This window comes from Nilaparvata lugens, chromosome 8 (assembly GCF_014356525.2).
Source record: "Nilaparvata lugens isolate BPH chromosome 8, ASM1435652v1, whole genome shotgun sequence".
NCBI lineage: Eukaryota > Metazoa > Arthropoda > Insecta > Hemiptera > Delphacidae > Nilaparvata > Nilaparvata lugens.
Window position 1 is genome coordinate 19,089,193 of NC_052511.1, and position 22,834 is coordinate 19,112,026.

At 34.5% G+C, this 22,834-nt stretch overlaps 1 protein-coding gene across 6 annotated transcripts in view; it reads right to left on the bottom strand.

The window, feature by feature from the left end:
- Positions 1-4,605: 4,605 nt before the first annotated feature.
- The window catches only part of LOC111045351 (zinc finger protein 699), a 201,113-nt gene continuing 182,884 nt past the window's right edge, over positions 4,606-22,834 (bottom strand). The window contains exons 20-25 of one of the 6 annotated variants that reach the window (XM_039434170.1): positions 12,756-12,845; positions 12,362-12,466; positions 9,869-9,958; positions 8,899-9,003; positions 6,634-6,769; positions 4,608-6,163 (exon numbers count right to left, since the gene is read on the bottom strand). In XM_039434170.1, the coding sequence (XP_039290104.1) occupies positions 5,199-6,163; positions 6,634-6,769; positions 8,899-9,003; positions 9,869-9,958; positions 12,362-12,466; positions 12,756-12,845 (1,491 nt within the window). In that variant the 3' untranslated portion in view covers positions 4,608-5,198. Of the gene's footprint in view, positions 6,164-6,633; positions 6,770-8,898; positions 9,004-9,868; positions 9,959-12,361; positions 12,467-12,755; positions 12,846-22,834 lie in introns of all 6 variants that reach the window. The other 5 variants (XM_039434195.1, XM_039434187.1, XM_039434181.1 and 2 more) reach the window with 5 other exon arrangements.

A 22,834-nucleotide genomic window follows, 5' to 3' on the forward strand; every position in this document is an offset into this window, starting at 1 on the left:
TAATTGCAATATAGAAACAAAGTTACCGTATATATTCACTTCTCCTTATATGGCCATCAAAATTGATAGAATGAATGAAAATTCTTAAGTAATATATTGAAATGTTTGATTATAATATTGATTAATTTTTCAATTACAGTAACTTAATTAATTGAAAATGGCAAAGAAAAAATAATAGTCGATTCATGTCCTCAGGCACGGCCCCAGGGACTTTGCCGCTCTGGGCGAGATCGGCAACTGCCGCCCCCCCCCGCAAGTATCCCGTCTTTAATTGTTAATCCCGGGTTCCACCCCTTCCTTGAGCGATCGCCTAACGCCGGTTAACATTAGGCGGCTTCTGCCGGGGCGGTAATTTCGCCGTCGCCGCCGTTCGAGCAGTAGTCTATGGACTTGAATGGAAGCTTACACACTGGGCAGCAGAAACGCCGAGCGGTTATATTGCCGTTGGCGGCAGCTGTGCAGCCGTCCACTGCCACTGCAGCTGGCGGTGTTTTTGCCGCTCTTGTCTACGCAGTGGCGTACGTGACCAAATGGGCGTTAACAAATTTGGCGGTTGTCTACCGTCGCCGCTGATCAGTCGTCTTTCCCAGTTGCTCCAAGTCAGAGGTCTTTGAAAATCAGCCTTTTAAATTGTGTCTTGTTGAAAGTTTGTAAGCTGTTTTATTTTATTTTTTTTATTGTTATAAGTGTTTGTGGTTGACGAATGTGAGAAAATGAGTAAGTTAATAGACAATGAGTTGTTAATATCATTTGTAGAACAGAGGCCAGTTTTGTGAGACAAAACCCTCGACATATTTAAGGATCGAGAAGCAAAAGGAATGCTTGGAAGGAAGTGTGTATGGAGATTAGGGGGGGATTTTGAAACTCTGGATGACAAGGAAAAAACTGTAATATGCTGTATATCGCTGTCGATTTAATAAAAACGTTCATTTCAATGAATCCAAACAAGGCGATTTCTCTGCTGTCTTCTCTTTTCCTTCGATGGTACAACAAAAGTGGTAAAAGTTGTTGCCTTTCCATTTTGAGTTAAACACTTAATAATATATACTTTTAAAAAATGTGCAAAATACAATTAACTGAACACTCATGAAACAGAGAAGTCACAACACATTTGCGATGAAGAACTACAAGAATTATTTTTGCTACTGATCATATGTGGCGGTAATTTTGCCGCTCGATGTTTGGCGGTATTTTTTCCGCTGAATGTGTAAGCTCGACTTTTTTTCGAGTCGGCGACGGCAGTTTCGCCGCCGCGGCATAAACCGCCCAGTGTGTAACCAGCGTTACTATTGTGTCTCCGCTGTGATGTGACACCACAAAGTCTCAATAAACTCTAAAAAAAATATGTTTTACAATATATATCTATTGACATTTAAACAAATATTTGACAAATATAAATATTGGGGAACAGTTAAGTCCAGTCAATATAGACATAAAAAAGGGGGTGTGCTTGCAATTTATATCGTAGTTCTGATTTTTTAATATTTTATTTGGATAAATGAGAGAGGTTCAGAACCAAATTCTTCATGTAAAATTCCCTTGTGCTATATACAGAGTGGCCCAAAAACCTCGTATTTTAGGTTCATTTTCCAGTTTTCAGCGATTTGCTGATTAGAATAATTTGCTCTTGCCTTTTTTCAAGATCATAGAATTCTGAATGAAATGAGATGATTCGGAACTCTCTATCTCCAATGAGTTATGATTTTTCAAAAATGAGTGAAATTTGAAGAAAAAATCAATTTTGATGAATTTTAGTTTTTGATCAACAATATCTTCCGATTGTTACCATTTATATGTATAATTCAAAATTCCTCTGGGCGTATTTTTGTGCTCTACAATCTGATATCAGGTAGAGCGCTCTATCTCATATAGAGTTCCAGGTACACCTGACAACAATGTTCCTTGTATTGTGAAAAACACCTCATTTTTAGCTTCAACCATTATCACCATCTATATTGTCCTCACAGTGATATTTCGCACAATGATAATTATAAGCTCATGAGATTATGTAGTATGAGAATCACCCGTTAGATGCACTTCACTTCAGTTGCACGTCAGTATTTCCTAGTGGAGAGGCGCGCTTAAGGACAAGATCAAGGATCGCTAAGGATCAAGCTATCAAAATGAAAAAGTTTCCTTGGAAAAACTTTTTTTCAATCATTACTTTTTAAGACATGAGCGCACAAAGTTTAAATTTTTGGGACAGAACATTTCAAATTCGGTACGAGATAAATCCATAAAATTCAAAGAATAAATTCTTCATGGTATTTTTGATTTAATAAGACAAATATTTTCTGAAAATATCAATTTTAGAGAAAGTTATTCAATTTACTAAAAATTACCAAAAATAGCGTTTAGTTGAGTTTTTTTTTGTAAATTGAATAACTTTCTCAAAAATTGATACTTTCAGAAAATGTTTCAAAATTTTCTTGTTTTATTCAATCTACAATACCATGAAGAATTCATCTCGTACCGAATTTAAAATGTTCTGTCCCAAAAATTTGAGCTTTAGGCGTTCATATCTCAACAAGTAATGATTGGAGAAAAATGTTTTCCTAAGAATGATATATACTGGTACAAATCGAAAAACTTTGAAAAATATCACCAGTACAAGAAAGTTTATTTTTAGCCTTTGCACAGCCTTAAGACGTAGACTGCAACATAGTATTAGGCCTATTGCTAAGTAATTAGAACTACAATTTCTACAAGTTTGTTTAACACACCTGTAGAACTCGTCTGACCTTTGCATGAGGAAATTCCTTCACCAATTCTTCAAGATCTGGGGACTGAACTATTTTATGTTCGCTAGACCACTCAGACGTTCCTGGGACATTGTTGATCTTAGAAAAGTCTTTATTAGCTCGAGGTTGAAAAGCTTCTTATATAATTTCACCATTCACATTTTATATTATGAATCTATTATTTATTTGTATTTTAAAATTTTCCGTTCCTTTAAATTTGCCGCCCCCAAAACCTGCCGCCCTGGGCGGCCGCCCGGTCCGCCCACCCCTGGGGCCGGGCCTGAAAGAGGGTAAACCTTGTGATAAGAGTTTCCAAAAATTGTCTGTATTCTTGGATTGTGATAGTGTGATTCGTGTTGGTGGCAGATTGGTTAATAGTGCTTTAGGATATGAAGCCAAGCATCCTTGTATGATACATAAAGATAGTCATTTTACTAAACTCCTAAAAGCTTGTCACATTGAGGTGCTTACAAGTCTTTCATCCGAAGAGTTTATTAACACTCTCCATCGTTTTGTTTCTAGGCGTGGATTGCCTAAAGAAATATTCTGTGATCAAGGGACGAATTTCAAAGGTGCTGCGCGACAATTGAAGGAAATTGTTGAATTTCTCAGATCATCAGAAAATCAATCCAACGTCTGTGATGCGATGTCATCTAAAAGCATCCAATTTCGTTTTAATATTCCACATGCTCCTTTCATGAATGGAATCTGTGAGTCTAATATTAAAAATGTGAAATTCCATTTGTTTCGTGAAGTGGGAAATTCGGTCCTAACTATTGTTGAGCTTTCCACTCTGTTGGTGAAAATTGAGGCGATACTCAATTCGAGACCGTTGTATGCGCTCTCTTCATTATCCTGATGACTACGAGGCGCTGACTCCGGACATTTCCTTGTTCATCGCCCTCTGTTGGCGGTTCCTGAAATTGACGTGAGTGATGTCAACGAGTACAGACTGTCTCGTTGGGAAAAGGTTAATCGCTTCACTCAGAGATTGTGGAAGAGGTGGGAGAGTGAATACCTCCACACTCTTCAACAGAAGAATAAGTGGTTTGAGAGTGACACAAACCTTCAGGTAGGGCAGTTAGTATGGATTAAAGAGGACAATTCATCACCCTTATCATACCCGTTAGGTAGAGTCACCCAAATCATAAGTGATGCTAAGGGTGTTGTGCGCTCAGCTCACGTGAAAACTAACTCTGGTGAGTATGTTAGGCCAGTTAGGAAACTTGCCCCCATACTTCCCTATTAGTTTAACCCACACACCAAGTTTTCCGTTTTCCTTTCCTATTTCTTTTTCCCTTCGTTTTCCTTTTCTACCGTTCAGTGCATGTTGTTTTGTTTTTCTTTTACTTTTAAATTTTAGTTTTTTTTTTTGAGTTTATGTTCTTGGAAATGGGGCATTCCAAGGCGGGCGGAGATGGTGGATTCACGGAGGATCGGCAGCCTTGATTGCAGGTTGATTTGGTTTGTGCTTTCCTCCCCTTCCCCCTCTCCCAAAGAGGCAAGATAACCTCTCTCCCTCACCCCTCCTTCATCCTCCCCGTTTATCTTCCAACCCGTCACTTCAAGAAGCGTTGTCGATAAGTCAACATCGTTTTTCGTTCCGTTCCGTGGCGTTCGAGCTGAACGCAATTACCTCGTTTCGTTTCGTGATATATGTGCAATATCATATAGGCCTACGCATAAAGACAGGATATCGTCAGCAGTAACTTCTACACACGAGATACAGTCCACTTCCTCGCCAGTTCCAAGGTTAGTGCAAATTAAAGACTTACTTTTGGGGTTGTCGACGTTTTCGTGAATTAAATCTTAACTGTACCCCAATCCATAGGTTTGGGGACAGGACGGGATTACCATGTATTTTATAAATTTGTGATTTATATAATTGAATATATTGTAGAATTGTAACAATGCAGAAATTCTTTAGATGTTGTAAATCATATTGTAAACTAATAAAAATTTTAATTTGGAAAAATATTATGTGTGGATTGCTTTAAATTTTACGAATTTACAATTGAAGAGGCATGAATATGTTTTACATTAAACGAGAGTGGGAGAGCTCCTTGCAAGACCAAGTTTTAAGGATAAAGCATTAGAAACTCACCAACTTGTTGCATTGATTTCTGCAAATTAATATTTCTGGATAAGTTAATATAAGGAGAGAAAAGTAAATCTGGTAGATGGATAAAGACATAGACTCAATTTGCGTAAAATTGCAATCATTAATCCCAATTGATGTTTCAATCTGCTAAGTGCTAAACCTTCATGTCATTTAATTGTACTCAATTAAGTTACAATAAATGATTGAGCGCACGAGAATTTGACACCAATCACACAAATGTCAATTGCGAAACAAAACAATGTCAATAAAACTACTATACAATTATTTTTCAACGGTGTGCGTATTAATATGATGTGCCTTATAAGAACATGAATCAGCACATTAAGTAACATTTATCACAGAATTATTTCTTCACAGGCTTTTTTACCAGTGTGTTTAAGTCTGTTATGTCTCTTCAAATCACTTGAGGAAGCACATTTGTAGTCACAAAATTCGCAACTAAATGGTTTTTCACCAGAGTGTGTTCTGATGTGTCTCTTCAAAGTATTTGAAGAAGCACATTTGTAGTCACAAAATTCGCAACTGAATGGTTTTTCATCTGTATGTGATCTGAGATGTAATTTTAAGTTACATTTCAGACTACATTTAAAGTCACAAAATTCGCAACTGAATGGTTTTTCACCAGTGTGTGTTCTGATGTGTCTCTTCAAAGCATTTGAAGTAGCACATTTGTGGTCACAAAAGTTACAACTAAATGGTTTTTTACCAGTGTGTCTTTTGATGTGTCTCTTCAATTCACTTGAAGAAGCAAATTTGTAGTCACAAAAGTTACAACTAAATGGTTTTTCACCCGTGTGTGTTCTGATATGTATTTTCAAATTGCCTGAATATGCACATTTGTAGTCACAATATTCACAACTGAATGGTTTTTCACCTGTATGTGATCTGATATGTATTTTCATATAGCCTGAAGTGGCACATTTATAATCACAAAAGTTACAACTGAATGGTTTTTCATCTGTATGTGATCTGATATGTATTTTCATATAGCCTGAAGTGGCACATTTATAATCACAGAAGATACAACTGAATGGTTTTTCCCCAGTGTGTGTTCTAATGTGTTTTTTCAAATCAGAAATCCATGTTGTTTCATAGCTGCAGTCGGCACAACTGTAGAGCTTGGTCTTTTTGCCAGCCACAGTTGGCTCAGTGCACTTTTCCACTGGAGAGATTGAATGTGCATCCAGTCCACCCACTTCTGTTGCATTGGCAGTGCCGCTGATAGAAGGCCACATCTCTGCTTCACTCTTCACTGCGCCAAAGTCAACTTCTTCTGAAATGTCTTCTCCATCTTGGGAATCTACAAAAATAAACATACAACATTACTTGAGAAGATATACAACAAACTATTCTTGAACAGATGGAAAATACATTTGAATAATTGCAATATCTCAGTAATTTCTATCTGTAGACTGGCTGGCCGCTATGGCTTCGTATAAAATGAATGCTGCTATCCAGAGATTGTCAGTTTGGTTTTAGGATAAGCATTTCTGACCAGCAATTAGTAGGTACTGGGTTCGATTCCCGGGCTGACAAATACTTCTTGAATAGTAGCGCTCATCGAATTTCCATCTACCTGTTTACCCTGTTGTCAATATTTGCAGTAGCAGAAGTCTTCGTTGTGAATTACAGCATTTAATTTGCATTTCGTTTAATAATAATTATTCTTGAACAGTGTTTCTCAGCTTAATTTGAAAGCTTATTTGATTCAAGTAGGTGTTGTCAAATACATTACTTTGATATGACTAACAAGACACAGTTATATCTTACCTTCTTCTTTGATGAATATTAGATTGTAGCCAGGGATTAAATAATGTTGTTGGCTGAAGTCATTATCGGTTGGAGCGAATGCAGTGCTGCACTCTGGCGCTGGTTCTTGGCTGCTATTTATTGCAACTGTCGCCATCTGCAAATATATTCATATCACAACACTGCTCATACACAAACTGTGGTACTATGATCAAATGAGAGCAGAGTTTGGGAACAAGCATTTCATTGCTAAGTCATCTTACAACTAATTATTTTTCTGATCACATAATGTAATTTTTTCCTAATACTACATCTCTACACTCCCATTACAAACACTTTTCCTAATGTGACATAAAAAATAAGATATTGACAGAATTGTAGAAACTTCTAATCTGACTGCTAATTGTCAAGTGGTTGAAATAGATTTAAAGAGTAATTCAAACATGAATGGTGGATAGTATCAATGAAGAAATATAGGAGTAATTGTGAAATTGAAACTAAAGGTGCAATTCCTTAGAGGCGTATGAGACGGGAAGTGATAACGCGCCGGTCTAATAATCAAGAGAATCCGAGTTCGAATCTCGATCGGGGCAAAAGTTTTTGGCCACAGCACAATCACATAGATACGGCCACCCCATCTTTCGGAGACGATAAGCCGTCGGTCCCGATTATCTAAAACGTAGTCGTCATCTCTCATCATCATCCCTCTCACTCATTACTCACGCACAAGCCTAAGAGCTTATGTGGGCATCGCCCTCAGCCAATTAGCTTGAACTGTGTCGTTAAAGCCTTCATGGCTAGAACATATAACCTACGAATTCGTAAGAATTGATGATTCTTTAGATATGAATCGTAAAAGCAATAAATTAGCCAACACATCGAATTCATCTGCCGCCATAACGTTCATAAAACATGAAAATCCAATGAGTCATCCAATCTTTATTGATTCATACAATAAGTACATCATTAAAAAGATGGGGAGAGAAAAAATAAAGTAACCTTGTCTAATCTAATATAATCTAATGGATGAATAGGTTATGTGCTCTAACCGTGACAGCTGTAACCACGTCTCGACCTGCCTGCGTCCAAGACCTACTATTACTTCAGGCCCCACAACTAATTAATGACGTCATAGCATGTAGATTGATTCTTCCTAGAAGAGTAGTTTCTACTAGCTTATCAATGTATGCTCTCTAACTATTGTTACTGTATCGATTTTTATTGGGTAAAATACTGGTTATTATTTCCAACGGACAAATCAAGTATTCTTCACTATTTTTTAACACTTCGAAAAATCTTCTGTGACAATTGTCAATGCACTGTTTAACAATCAAAACTCATTTCACCCAACCAAACCTTACTAGTGCGTGGGGACATACGACTTTGGAAATAATTACCAGAATACTATCTAAATTCCAGAATGAAGACATTTGTATCTAATCAAATAGAAATTTGTTGAAATAAAAACACTTTATTCCACAAATGCAATAATTTCTCCATACTTTAAGCTTGATAGACATAGCCTACTCGATTCAGTGATAAATCTATTGATAAATTCATCTCAATCAGAAATACTTAATAATAGCCTGTATCAGAATCAAAGGAGAGGTAAATCAAAGGTAAACTAAATTAGATGTAACTCTTTTTCAGGAAAGATGCTCCCACAGACTAGATCACAATATAAATACGTATAATGTAAATCTGTGGTACAGAAAACCCCATCAGGAATATGTTTATCAGTTAGTTAAAATCTTTAATCTTATGATGTTATGGACAGTTCAAACACTTGCATTTTCTACTTTTCAATTTATTAGTTCAACAGTTTTCTCACACACTTTATTTACACTGTTATTTTACACTCTAATTACACTGTTATTTCACATTTTATTTACTCTGTTCTTTCACACTCTAATTGAATTTTCCTCTCACAGTTTATTTACACTGTTCTTTTACACTTCATGTAAACTGTTGTTTTGTAGGATTAAAGTTCTTTCCTTTTATCGCTTGTATACATTTTCGTTTCAAAGTGGAAGCATCACGCTGATGAAAAACATGCAGGATGAATATGTGTGAAAACACATATTTCTCACAATACTACTCATTCCTATCTGTGTAATACACTAGCTATTAACTGCATTTTTACTACCTACTGATTTAATGTATTGTTGCTATGTTAAACTTTTCATTACTTTTCTGTATTATGTATGTATTGTCAGTGAAGCTTAAGATGCAATCAGAAACAATGGCAAGAAATGAGGAATATGAGGATAATTGGTTGATATATACTTGAGTAGTAGTTGGGGCTTCCTCTGAGGTCATTGGCTCCTGTTTGATGTTATTTGTTGTTAATTGATGTTCTGCAAATCCATCTTCTTGCTTCTCTCTCTTGATCTGTAGACAGAGGACAAGATTGGTCTTATCTCATAACCTGATTTACACCTAGGGGAAGATTGAAAAACCACAAACAACTATTTTTGCTGAGCACTTACTGAAATACTATTGGTGAATTTTTGCATAAAATATAGTGAGTTTCAACCTGGACTATCAGCATCAATTGAATTGGAAGTGTTGATGTTAGCTGTAGAAATTACTACATTTTTGAAGTGAATATCACTTTTGATGACTCTTGTTAGAGTATTACCATTGAGAAAAGATAGCATAAGAGGATATCCCAGGTATAAGATGTTATATTCCATATTTCACTGTTGACTAAAGCAAATAGTCCTAGTAGTTATTTTTTGTGAAGCTATGTGACACTGGTATTCTCTCATACTGTGAGATGTTCTTACACTCTCACAAGGCCAAAACAGTAATAGACAGTAGTCGATTGTAATTGGCTTGAGTTAACAAAAATCGAAATGATATTCAGAACAGAAACGACCTATACCATGTTATATCTTCTTGTATTCTTTTCTCAATGGTATTACTACATGATTTGGAGAATGCATAACTTCTTCAATCACAAACAGATGGTGGGCTAATGAAATTCATTTGTTACCTACTCATATAATACAATGATAGTTGAATCTCATACTTCTCTTAACATGGTTTTTGAAACTCATATTTCTCTTCACATGATTTTCGAATAGGCCTTTCATATTTCTCTCCTCATGATTTCATCTGAGAATCAACTAGAGATGGAATTAGAAGGAAGGATAGCATTTAATAAGCTACATGAAAAACCAAGAAATGTGACTATTTTTACAACTGTCCTCCTCACGGAGTGAATAGGTACATTGAGAATGCAAATACTTGCCTGATGGATAGCTGTATTGCTATGAGAAGGTTCATTCTTCATTTCAATGTCAATTTGTTCAAATGGACTCTCATGTTTCACAATTTCAATCTGAAACAGAGAGGCAACGTTTTTACAACAGCTTATTAGAAGAATTGAGATATGACTTTGTAGATTTTAGCACATTCAATTTTAAAGAATAATAGGAGAATTTGATCAAGCAATGAGAGAGAAAATAAGAGTGGGAGGGAGAAAGAGTTGATTCTATTTGCTTATGATACCGAAAATGTTTTTTGCTTGTGCCTGTGTTCTGGAAAGTGTGAGAGTGATTTGATGAGATGATGAAGCATCCATCAGTAACTACGGGATTCCAATCCACGACCAGGTGGCACTAGCTAACTGGCAATTGGTGTGCTGTCTCGTACACAAAACTGTATCAATTGTGGAGTAGATATGTGTCATTCGGTCATGACCCGTTAAAATTGATTCGGTCATGGCCCGGATCAGTAAAGTGATTCGAACTTCCCATCTCTACTGTGGAGTGCCTCAGGGCTCTGTCCTGGGGCCACTTCTATTTTTGATTTCATTGTATGATGTAGCTCTCATGGATGGCAGAAGAGTTGTTTGATATGAAGATGATACCACCTTCTTCGATCAGGGTCATGGCGTTGATGAACTAAGGGCCGGAATGTTCATGACCATTTTAATGATATTTTGAAATGGAATTGCAATGAAAAATGTTCATTGAAATGACACATGAAAGCTGTGGATCGAGTTCTGTATTGTTGTCCTGCTTAAGGCTGTGCAAAGGCTAAGAATAAACTTTTTACTCGTGATTTTTCTCAAAGTTTTTTGATTTGCATATAATCAAGCTATCAAAATGAAAAAGTTTTCTCAGGAAAACATTTTTTTCTGTTCATTACTTTTTGAGATATGAGCGCCTAACGTTTAAATTTTCGGGACAGAACATTCCAAATTCGGTAAGAGATAAATCCATGACATTTAGAGGATAGATTCTTCTTGGTATTGTTGATCTAGTAAAACAATAATTCTCTGAAAATATCAATTTTTAAGAAAGTTATTCAATTTACTAAAAATAGCCAAAAATAACTTTAGTTGAGTTATTTTTGGTAAACTGAATAACTATCTTGAACATTGATATTTTCAGAGAGTTTTTGTTTTACTAGATCAACAATACCATGAAGAACCCATCCTTTAAATCTCATGGATTTATCTCTTAGCGAATTTGAAATGTTCTGTCCCAAAAATTCAAACTTCAGTCGCTCATATCTCTAAAAGTAATGATCGGAAAAAAATGTTTTCCTGAGAAAACTTTTTCATTTTGATAGCTTGATGATATACAAATCGAAAAACTTGGAAAAATATCAAGAGTAGAAAGTTTATTTTTAGCTTTTGCACAGCCTTAAAGTCTACACTCTCACAAAATGCCATTTCTCTCTCCAGCAGACGACCACATTCACCATCCAATTCACCCTGCAATCCTCATATCACTTCAGTATTAACAGCCAATAGTAACATCATGAAAAGAAAACTCATTGCTATCTCAATAATACACTATCAGTTCAATATTAAAACTGCATTTTTACTACCTATTTATTTCATGTATTGTTGCTATATGTCACAATCTTTGATTACTTTTGTGTATTATTTATTGTCAGAGAAGCTTTACTTGCAATCAGAAACAATGACAATAAATATATGAAGATAACTAGCCGTCAGACTCGCTTCTCTCTCAATATCCGTCTAGCAAGGGGGCTCCGCCCCCTGGACCACCGACTGCATCGTCCAAAAATGAGATCAGCGGGCTCGCTTCGCTCGCCCGCATTTTTCATTTGAGCATGCGTCATTCCATCAGAAAGTCAAAGTACTGAGAAAATGCAGAAAAGCTGAGAAAAACGCTGATTTTGGGCATATCTTTGATGAAATATTAGAGTCACCTCATCACAAAATTTTTAGACCCTAGCTAAACCTCTGTACCAAATTTGAAAAGTTTCTGTCTATTACTTGATGAAAGAACTGAACTAATTTTGGGCGTATCTTTGGCGTTATTTCAAATTCCTTCTAACACAACATTATTACATCCCAGCTGAGCTTCTGTAGTAAATTTGAACATTTTGTGTTCATTTGTTCTCCATAAAGCTGAGAAAGCGCAAAAAGCGATGGAAAACGCATATTTTGGGCGTATCTTTGGCGTTATTGCAAATTCCTTCTAACACAACATTATTACACCCTAGCTGAGCTTCTGTACTTAATTTGAACATTTTCTGTTCATTTGTTCCCGATAAAGCTGGGAAAACGCTAACAACGCTGGAAAAACGCAGATTTTGGGCGTATCTTTGGATTTTTTTTTCAAATCCGTTCTTAGTGCGCCTCTAAAGGGCCAACTGAACATACCTACCAAATTTGAACGTTTTGGGTCCGGTAGATTTTTAATTTTGCGATTGAGTGAGTGCCATTTCGCTTTAATATATATATAGATTGGTTGTTATATACCTGAGTAGTAGTTGGGGCTTCCTCTGAGGTTATTGGCTCCTGTTTGATGTTATTTGTTGTCAATTGATGTTCTGCAAATCCATCTTCTTGCTTCTCTCTCTTGATCTGTAGACAGAGGACAAAATTGGACTTATCTGATAACTTGATTTACAGCTAGGGAAAGATTCTAAAACCACAAACAACAATTTCTGCTGAGCACTTACTGAAATACTTTTGATGAATTTTTGGATAAGATATAGTGAGTTTCAACATGAACTATCAGCATCAATTGAATTGGAAGTGATGATGTTAGCTGTAGAGATTACAACATTTTTCAAGACTGAATATCACTTTCGATGACTATTGTCAGAGTACTAGCATAGAGAAAAGGAACTTTGAGAATGCGAATACTTGCCTGATGAATAGCTGTATTGCTATGAGAAGGTTCATTCTTCATTTCAATGTCAATTTGTTCAAATGGACTCTCATGTTTCACAATTTCAATCTGAAACAGAGAGGCAACGTTTTTACAACTTAACTTATTAGAAGAATTGAGATATTACTTTGTAGATTTTAGCACATTCAATTTTAAAGAATAATAGGAGAATTTGATCAAGTAATGAGAGAGAAAATAAGAGTAGGAGAGAAGAGTTGATTTTATTTGCTTATGATGCCGAAAGTGTTTTTTGCTTGTGTCTGTGTTCTGGAATGTGTGAGAGTGATTGGATGAGATGATGGAGCATCCATGCCTATGTCGGGATTCCAACCCACGACCACGTGACTCTAGCAGACTGAAGGGTTCGGCAACAACCATAGTTGACAGATGAAGAATTGCTTGACAGGCAATCATGATAGGTTTGAACCATTTTAAAAATATTTATTACCTGTGAATAGATTTTTGATTCGGATTTTGAGATGTCATCCACCCTTCTGAGCTCAACTTTGGCGATCTTTCCACCTGAAATTAATGTTATGCAATCAATTGAAATTTTTTTATTGGGTAATGAATAATAATTTATATTAAAAGCTAATATTTCAAGTTTGTGTGTGTCTGATACACACATACAGAGTGAGTCATATGTATGGGAACCCTACAATAAGTTGGAGACTTGATATAATATATAATACTTGAGACTATGAGACTTGGTTGGAGTTGTTGATATATAATACTGTAACTTTCAGGATAAGTTATTGGTCAAATATCAGTTGTTCTATGACACTTTTATCCAAAATGGCGGCTGATTGAACTATTATCAATTATATCTTTGAAAACTAAAACTTCAATTGTATTATGACACACAATAAACTCTCTCTCTTTCAATGAATAGCCTACCGTACATTCAATTCAAATTTTGGTGACAAAACAACATGTGAGTATATAAAAGAGTGTATCACATGCATGAAATTGGTAGAATGCTGAGATTTAGAAGAGATGCTGAAATTGAGATTTACTTTAAGCTGCCAATATTTCCAGTATATAACATCAATGCATCTTCTAATTCAACTAATGCTGAATGATTTTAGTGCTCCTCATTATAGGACATCAAAGCTCATAAACCAAGATGTAATAAATTAATGTGTACTCACAGACTAGGTACTCCATATTTTGCAACAGAGAAACCTGGAAACAGCAGAGAAAAGTCATTTTTTAAGTTGCTCTGTACTTCAAGTTTCTTCAATAAGTATATTTAATTTTATCTTAAGTTTAAATTGATGGCCGCCCTACCTTGAGTCAAATTTTTGGTTGCAATTGATTTGACATGCGACTCTTATGACAAAATCACACAAATTAGAAGGCAGTCTTCAATCATTAATCATACAAATATGAATTTACAGTAGTAAGCAAATGCTACTAATATCACATTGTATAACAAGTTCTAGGCTACTATTATGACTAGCAAAGCTTTCAATATTTTGGAAACAATAGAGAGTTGCGTTAGTGGGTAATCTTAATATACAAGCGACATACAAGGTCTGAACTAAAGTTTATTCAACATGTTTTCAGAATACTTGGTCTGTGATGCATCTTATTTTTCCTCATAAGAGACAAAGCATAACTTATTATAAACAAGCTAAAAATATTAAGCATGGTTATAGTTGGGTTACCGTATCACAAAAGGCTGCCAGTTGGCCTCTGGAGATGGAAATCTCATCTAGCCGAGGCTGTTGAATTTTATGAGCCTAAATTACAAAATAAATATTAGGCCTATACAGTATCTAACTTAGGTAATGTACTATGGTAGTTAGAGAACAAGAGAAGGATCATAAACATTTATAATAATTGAGGTTAAGTTTCAAAATATTTGTTTCGAGAAGTGTTTGTATATTGCAGAAACGCTTACTTACGTGATTACTCATGACTAATGAGAATTAAGAAAACCAAACTGATCATCAAGTGATTTATCAATACTAAAATGTAAAATCCAATTTGAAATGAAAAAAAAAATAGCCAGACTCAAAAATTCGGTCTTTCTCTTTTGTTTGTATTTCGATAGTATCAAATCATCTGACAAAAATGTCGATATACAAAGTTATCGATAAAAGGTTACCGTCTTTATAAAATTCATCTCGATAAAATAATATTCTTGAAATCTGTTATCACTTTATTATTTGCAATCTATAATAATTATGACTACTGTAAAACGGGGTTACTTAAGCCTACAGGGTAACAATAGTTATTTGTGCAACTAGTGCGCAAAGTGACAGTTTGCTGCACCGAAAGAAACGTTTACGCCCGAGCCGTAGGCGAGGGCGGAATGGTTTTTTGAGTGCAGCAGAGGAACTTTGAGCACGTATTTCACATTAAGTTTTTCCTACAGTTACCATTGAATATGAAAAGTGGGTAATTATGGGTAAAATTGCCTGAAATGCATCAAATGTTTTTCTGTGTAATTTTATTATTGATAAAAACCTTTATTTATTGTAAAATTGAATAAAAATGTTGTCCTTGGTTATAATATCTAATACTAATAATTTGCGCGTTGTGCTTCGTTGCACCTCTGCTCACTATAGCAGCCCAGTCACTGTTACCAACTTCATTTTGATTTTGCTGCACTGTTGCTCCATATAACCTACTAAGTATTTTGCGTTGCCATGTTGCAAATCTGAAGTGCAGAATAGTATATTTCGCACCTAGGGCCGAAAATGAGACTTTTCTGGCTCGAATTCGGTTTTCAAGTCCGAGGCCATAGGCCGAGGACTAGAAAAGATTGAGAGCCGGAAAAACATTTTTGCCCATGGTGAGAACGTAATTTTTCGCCACACAGAAAAATAAACAATATATATATGAGAATAATAATTATTCTCATTGTCTATTATAAGCACTTCCGAAAGCAAAAGTGGAAGGTCATAGCTCTAGCAAATCTGAATATCAAGAAATTGTCCAAGTATTTTTATTTTTTATTCTGATTTGTCTAAATAACCTAAAAGATTATGTTCAATTATGTAAGAGGTTGAGTTTATACTTTTTATTCTTCCAAATGACAATAAGATGATATTATTATAAATGCTTTAATTATTGAATGATAAACACAAATAATGAAAAGTTTTTGATCAGCTGGTTTATCACACTTGAAAAAGTTTTTGATCAGCTGGTTTATCACACTTGAAAAAGTTTTTGATCAGCTGTTTTAGCACACTTGAAATTCGGCCAATCTGATGTGATCTGAATCTGAATGTCAATGGAAGTTAAGGTTAGAAGTTCTATTCTTCTATGAAAATCGAATTATTTGAATAGTTTATAATATATATCTTATCTGTATTTTATCCATTTAAATAAAATGATAGTATATTATTACAGAATACTTTCTTGAATTCTAGAAGCATAAAATGATTCCGTTTATCCACCATGTTCTGTGATAAACGCTTTACTAGGAGGTTTGAGGTTAGATTCTATTATACTCTGAAAATTGAATTTGAATAGTTTATAATATCTCATTTGTATTTCATTCATCCAAATAAAATGATAGTATCTTATTGCAAAAACTTTATTCAATTCTAGAAGCATAAACTGATTCCGTTTCATAAACTATTTTGTAAACACGTTCACATCAAATCAGAATCAGCTGACTTCAAGGTTATTTTACAGCCCTAGGGCCGTAAAAATTTTACCGGCCTGGTCAGAAAACAATCACTTTCGGCCTCCATATGACGCACGTAAACCGGCTCATTACATCCAAGTGGGGCGAAAAAATTTTTTTGAAAGTGATTGTTTTCTGACCAGGCCGGTAAAATTTTTACGGCCCTAGGGCTGTAAAATAACCTTGAAGTCAGCTGATTCTGATTTGATGTGAACGTGTTTACAAAATAGTTTATGAAACGGAATCAGTTTATGCTTCTAGAATTGAATAAAGTTTTTGCAATAAGATACTATCATTTTATTTGGATGAATGAAATACAAATGAGATATTATAAACTATTCAAATTCAATTTTCAGAGTATAATAGAATCTAACCTCAAACCTCCTAGTAAAGCGTTTATCACAGAACATGGTGGATAAACGGAATCATTTTATGCTTCTAGAATTCAAGAAAGTATTCTGTAATAATATACTATCATTTTATTTAAATGGATAAAATACAGATAAGATATATATTATAACTATTCAAATAATTCGATTTTCATAGAAGAATAGAACTTCTAACCTTAACTTCCATTGACATTCAGATTCAGATCACATCAGATTGGCCGAATTTCAAGTGTGCTAAAACAGCTGATCAAAAACTTTTTCAAGTGTGATAAACCAGCTGATCAAAAACTTTTTCAAGTGTGATAAACCAGCTGATCAAAAACTTTTCATTATTTGTGTTTATCATTCAATAATTAAAGCATTTATAATAATATCATCTTATTGTCATTTGGAAGAATAAAAAGTATAAACTCAACCTCTTACATAATTGAACATAATCTTTTAGGTTATTTAGACAAATCAGAATAAAAAATAAAAATACTTGGACAATTTCTTGATATTCAGATTTGCTAGAGCTATGACCTTCCACTTTTGCTTTCGGAAGTGCTTATAATAGACAATGAGAATAATTATTATTCTCATATATATATTGTTTATTTTTCTGTGTGGCGAAAAATTATGTTCTCACCATGGGCAAAAATGTTTTTCCGGCTCTCAATCTTTTCTAGTCCTCGGCCTACGGCCTCGGACTTGAAAACCGATTTCGAGCCAGAAAAGTCTCATTTTCGGCCCTAGGTGCGAAATATACTATTCCCGCACTAGAGCGGAAAAGTGATTCTTTGCGTTTTGTAATCAGTGCAGCAATGGCCACTTTTCAACGTAACTGTAGGAAAAAGCCATTTTGCAAGGTAAATTTCAAGAGCCCATGTTGGTAACACTGATTTTAGAAATCCTGGATGTTTATAGATCGTTGAGTTGAAAATTGTACAAACTTCAAGCTGATCCAAAAAAATTACTGAGATTTGAAGATAAGCATTAAAAAATTTTATTATTTGGAGAAAATTTGTACCAAATTTTATACCCATCATAACTTTATTTGTCCATCCCAGTCTGTTCTCTTTCAAGTTTAGTAACTATTTCGAAGCATAACCTCAATTGTCTGTCTAGATGGGGAACGTGTAAACCATTCTCCCCGACAGACATTCTCCTTCTTTTCAGTAGGAGAACGGATGTCGGGGAGAATGGTTGTCGGAAGCGCTCGAGGAGATCAGTTGTCGGGAACGCTCCCGACAAACGTACCACTCACCACATCACATGAAATCACCATTCTGGCTGGCTCTCTCCTTGAAACTTGAAAATGAAGTCACATGAATCCTATGTATCATGCTATTAAACCAGATTACTAGATACTGTACTATACAACTAGTTCTGATATTCTGATCGTCTTTGTTAAGTTCTGATATTCTGATCATCTTTGTTAAGTCTATATTCAAATTAATATTCTTGTGCAATGTCAATGCACATTACTTCAAAAGTTCTGAAATGGTTTGGAATTAATATATATATGAAATGAAATGTTCAAAATATATATTGATAGTCATCTAAAAGCATTGTGCATGACAAGGCCGCAGCATTGATCGTTGCATTGATATTAATTTTAACTTCATATAATTATTTACAAACGTTAGGCGAAGGCACTAAAAGAATTTATTCGAATGATTTTGATGCAATCTTCAAATCATGGGCGTATCCAGGCAGGGGCAGAGGGGGGCATCTGTCCCCCGCTAGAAGTTGACAGATAGATTTTTTTTTGTTATTTATAACTAAATTGTGGAAGTTACAGGATTAACTCTCCATCTGAGTGTCAAATTGAATACTTGAGAAGGTCTTTGATAATTCATTGGAGTTTGATTAGGTGGCTATTAATAATATTAGATTTAATCATTAATCTATTAATTTTTAGCTTCTTACTGAATGGAGGGTCAACTTATTTTTCATACCGCATATCCACTCACATAAAGAAATACTTAGGTAGATAGACCTACCTTGTTTCTGTTAAGAGTCTTAAAGAGAATTAAATATACTTTTTTTCAATTGAGCTGGTGTTAACAGCCTGAGTAGTAACTTATTACACAGTATTATTTAGAATCGAGGTTTTCTTGGGATATTGGAGTCGTTCAGCATCCAGCTGTGAGGCCTTTACCATCTCATAAAATAATTCCTGTCTGGATGTTGGTCAGGAACTTGCAAAAATAAATCCATTTATAAATTTTGTGCTCATTATTAGGTCTAGAATTGTTGATTTGTGTATGCTGCGACCGAGGGAGCCATCTTAAACCTGGAGGGTCTACCGACCGCTATCGGTGAACATCAAATATTTACCACAAAGCACAAACATAATATATGCTGTACGTATTTCGGTTCATAAGAAGATGTAGGTTTTATTGTACGCTGAGCGCCGGCATAGTTTCGTAAAGCACCCCTTTAGCAAATTATTCCAGCTCGTTGCATACAATTTTTTGTTTTCTAGAGTGGTTGTCAAAACATCCATTGTTGTGAAATCAACAACGGTCATCTATAAACTACCGGTATAGTCTCTGCTATACAATAACATCTATGATGACTTACACCTTACCTTCGGTCCTAGGGCTGCCCCAGAAATTTTTTGTGTTAATAACCAATAAAAAACAGCCTCAACACAATAGATTTTTCAACGACAGTAGTTAAAAACTCCTTTTTGTAAAATTCAATATTTTCATTCAACATGTATAACTACCGGTACTGTAGTATCACACTCACAACTACTGGTACTCAACAAGTGAAAGTCGTCAATGCATAGAAAAAGTAAAAGCGATTTATACTTGATTTATGATGATACAATACTCGTTAATATCTCTGATAATTATCAGAAGGCATTGAATTCTGGACTTAGCAAATGAAATTCTTTCATTTAGGAGTAGGTTATTTAATTCCTATTACAATAATTGCGCATGGTGTACAGTCAACTAAGGTTTTCCTATTTCATCCTTTAAAATACGGAAAAAAGGAAATGCTAATTAATTATGTTATATGATCCTTGTAATTTTAATTATAATTTTTCTATTCTCATTATAATTTTTGTGCTTAACATCCCCTCAACTATTGATCAATCTATCTATTTTCTAATTCTATGTACCCGAATTCGATTGTAGTTCAACACTGTTCACATCAGGTTCCGTACATGGGAAGTTCATTACCCTCACCGTATAGGCCTAGACCACCAGCACTCGTTCAGGATGTGATATTTTTGAAGGAAGCAGACCTTGACATAACAAGCAGAATCTGGACAGAGATACTACAACAAATTCCAAAAATAATACATTCTACCTATTCAATGAATCCAACAATCTATCTGCACTCCCACGCTCCACAGATAATATGGGTTTTTCCAACTCAACAATCCTAATTAGCGGTGAGAATAGCTCCCTTGTCTGGTCTGGGTTAAGGACTGTCGAACATAACATCTATTCTTCAATCCCAAAACGATCATCTAAGACTTAATGATCCGTACATTGACCCATCCAATTATAGGCTACACTTAGAATCCAGGTACATTGTTTGGTTTAGTGAAAGGGTAGGACGTGTTATTTTTTTAATTATTGGTAGCAGTATCCGAAAGGCAAGATTCTGTTTATGTCGATTACACATTCCTTCAAAAATATTACAGAGGGTTCTGCGTATCTCATTACTATCTCGAGTTTACTACGAACTAACTCATTCATTTCAATTGGTTATTCAGGATGAAAGGAATAATAGAGAACATTACAATATTATGTTGATTTCTAATAACTAAGTAATTTCTAGTAATTCCATGAAATCTCACCTCTTGTTCGAGTTCATTAGAGGTAGCCTATTTAATTGGTGGAGCGAAAATAATTATTTGCGAATTCAGAGTTCTAATTTAGTGAGAACGTACAAAAATTAAACAGAAAAAGTTAAAAGTGATGGTCATCTTCTGATAGCCTACTGTAATTACAAATATTAGTAACCACATAAAATATGTGTGGTGGCGGATGGAGGCGGTGAATCCAATAAAAACATGTTGGATGACAGATTAAAAATATTGAATGCAATCTAATGACAGATTTAATTGAATCTACTATAGATTCATGCGTTAATCGATATTATCAATTAATATTATTATAATAATTATTGATTAGAACCTCGACATACTGCCATATAAATATACAAAGGACTTCTGCTACTGCAAATATCGACATTATAATAATAATAATTATCCAGCAGTTGGTGTACTGCAATATTTAATTTCTTCCATCATTATCAATTAATTTATTGGGTTGCAGCCAGTGCATTGTAGCGCATTTGCAAACCCCCTCCTACTATAAGGTGGGGGAGGAGCTTGAATTAGAGGAAATAAGGCTTCCAATAAGATGCACGCGATGCATGTGTCTTATTGGAAAACTAATTCGGTCTTTTTTATGAAGTAGCAAAAAAATTTTATTTATTGTATTGTGTGTAATTGTATTGTATTATGTGTAATTGTATTGAATTGTGTGTGATTGTATTGTATTGTGTTTAATTGCATTGTATTGTGTCTAATTGTATTGTATTGTGTGTAATTAATTTTATGTATTGCAGAATATTTGAGTGAGTTATTTATAAAATTCTTTTTACAGCGTTTTACTTAACTTACTTTGGATCATCTCTGTCAGGGTAGAATTTTGTAAATTAATTTTCATCCACTTCCCGACAAGCTAGAGACTTGAAACTTTCAGAATAGATCAAAACCTAATGACAATGCAACTTTTGGATCGAATCAAAACGTTGGTTTTTTCAATATATTCATGATCTTTTTAGTTTTACATGTAGGCCTATGTATGCTTTTCAGTAAGTTCATCTGCCAAGACTTTCACGTCACATTTTGATAATTTTCAACCTGTTCAGGATAGCATTTCTTTTCCCAGATGTCACAATTCATATCACAGAAGGTGTTATTCATAAAATACTTTTGCAACATAATCAATATTATTTACTATTAGCTGATGGAATGAATCTTTTTATTGATTTTTTATTTATACATTAATTTCTCCATATAAAATTTTGTTTTGTAAAAATTAATCAAAATACAAAATGAATCATAATGAAAACTATTGAAGGTAGCATTGTAATCAGGTTTTGATCTATTCTAAAAGTTTCAAGTCTCTAGCTCGTCGGGAAGTGGATGAAAATTAATTTACAAAATTCCACCCTGACAGAGATGACCCAAAGCAAGATAAGTAAAACGTTGTTAAAATAAATATATTTAATTCAAATTTTATTTTAATTTGAAAGAACTTTCAAAAACCAACATTTTCAAATCCGATTAAAAATAAGAGAATAAATTGTATTGTATGAATAAATCCATGAATTATATTGTAATTGACACACCACGATTATTGGACTTTTTTCCATAACCTTCTATCTTTCTTTGGGGACAGGCCTTGTGTAGTATTTTGGCTGGTTGGGAAAAATTGAGGGGAAATGTATCACTTCTTGACTTTGGTTTTTATCTTGGCACTCGAATTGGTTCACCTTCTATTCATATTCATATTGTTAAAATTGCGACTTGATAGCAAGTATTTTAAGTAAAGGTGATGGTGAGTGAGTGAATGATGATGTTTACAAGGAAAACATTACTTTTATAACATCTTCCTAATTGAATACCGGTCTTTGAAATGATTAATACAAAGTTTCGAATTTTCTTTCACTTCAAAATTTTTATGAAAAAAATTTTCTAACCAACATGTCCACTGAGAGTTTGTTTTTATGAAACTTGAAATAGAAATATTATTTGAATCACTGTAGTTGGATTCACAATCAGGAACAACACGGACGACCTATTTGTAATTGATTATTCGATTTTGAATAAATTATTATTTCAACATGAAAGAAGATAAACCGGGAGTGTAATCCCATTGTCAACTTAGTAACATCCAGTAGGCTTACATTATGAAATGTACCAGAAAATAAATTAATGAAAAAAACATATATTTTTTTGTCAACATAACCAAAATGCTATGGAATCATGAATTTGGAATAGTAGTCTA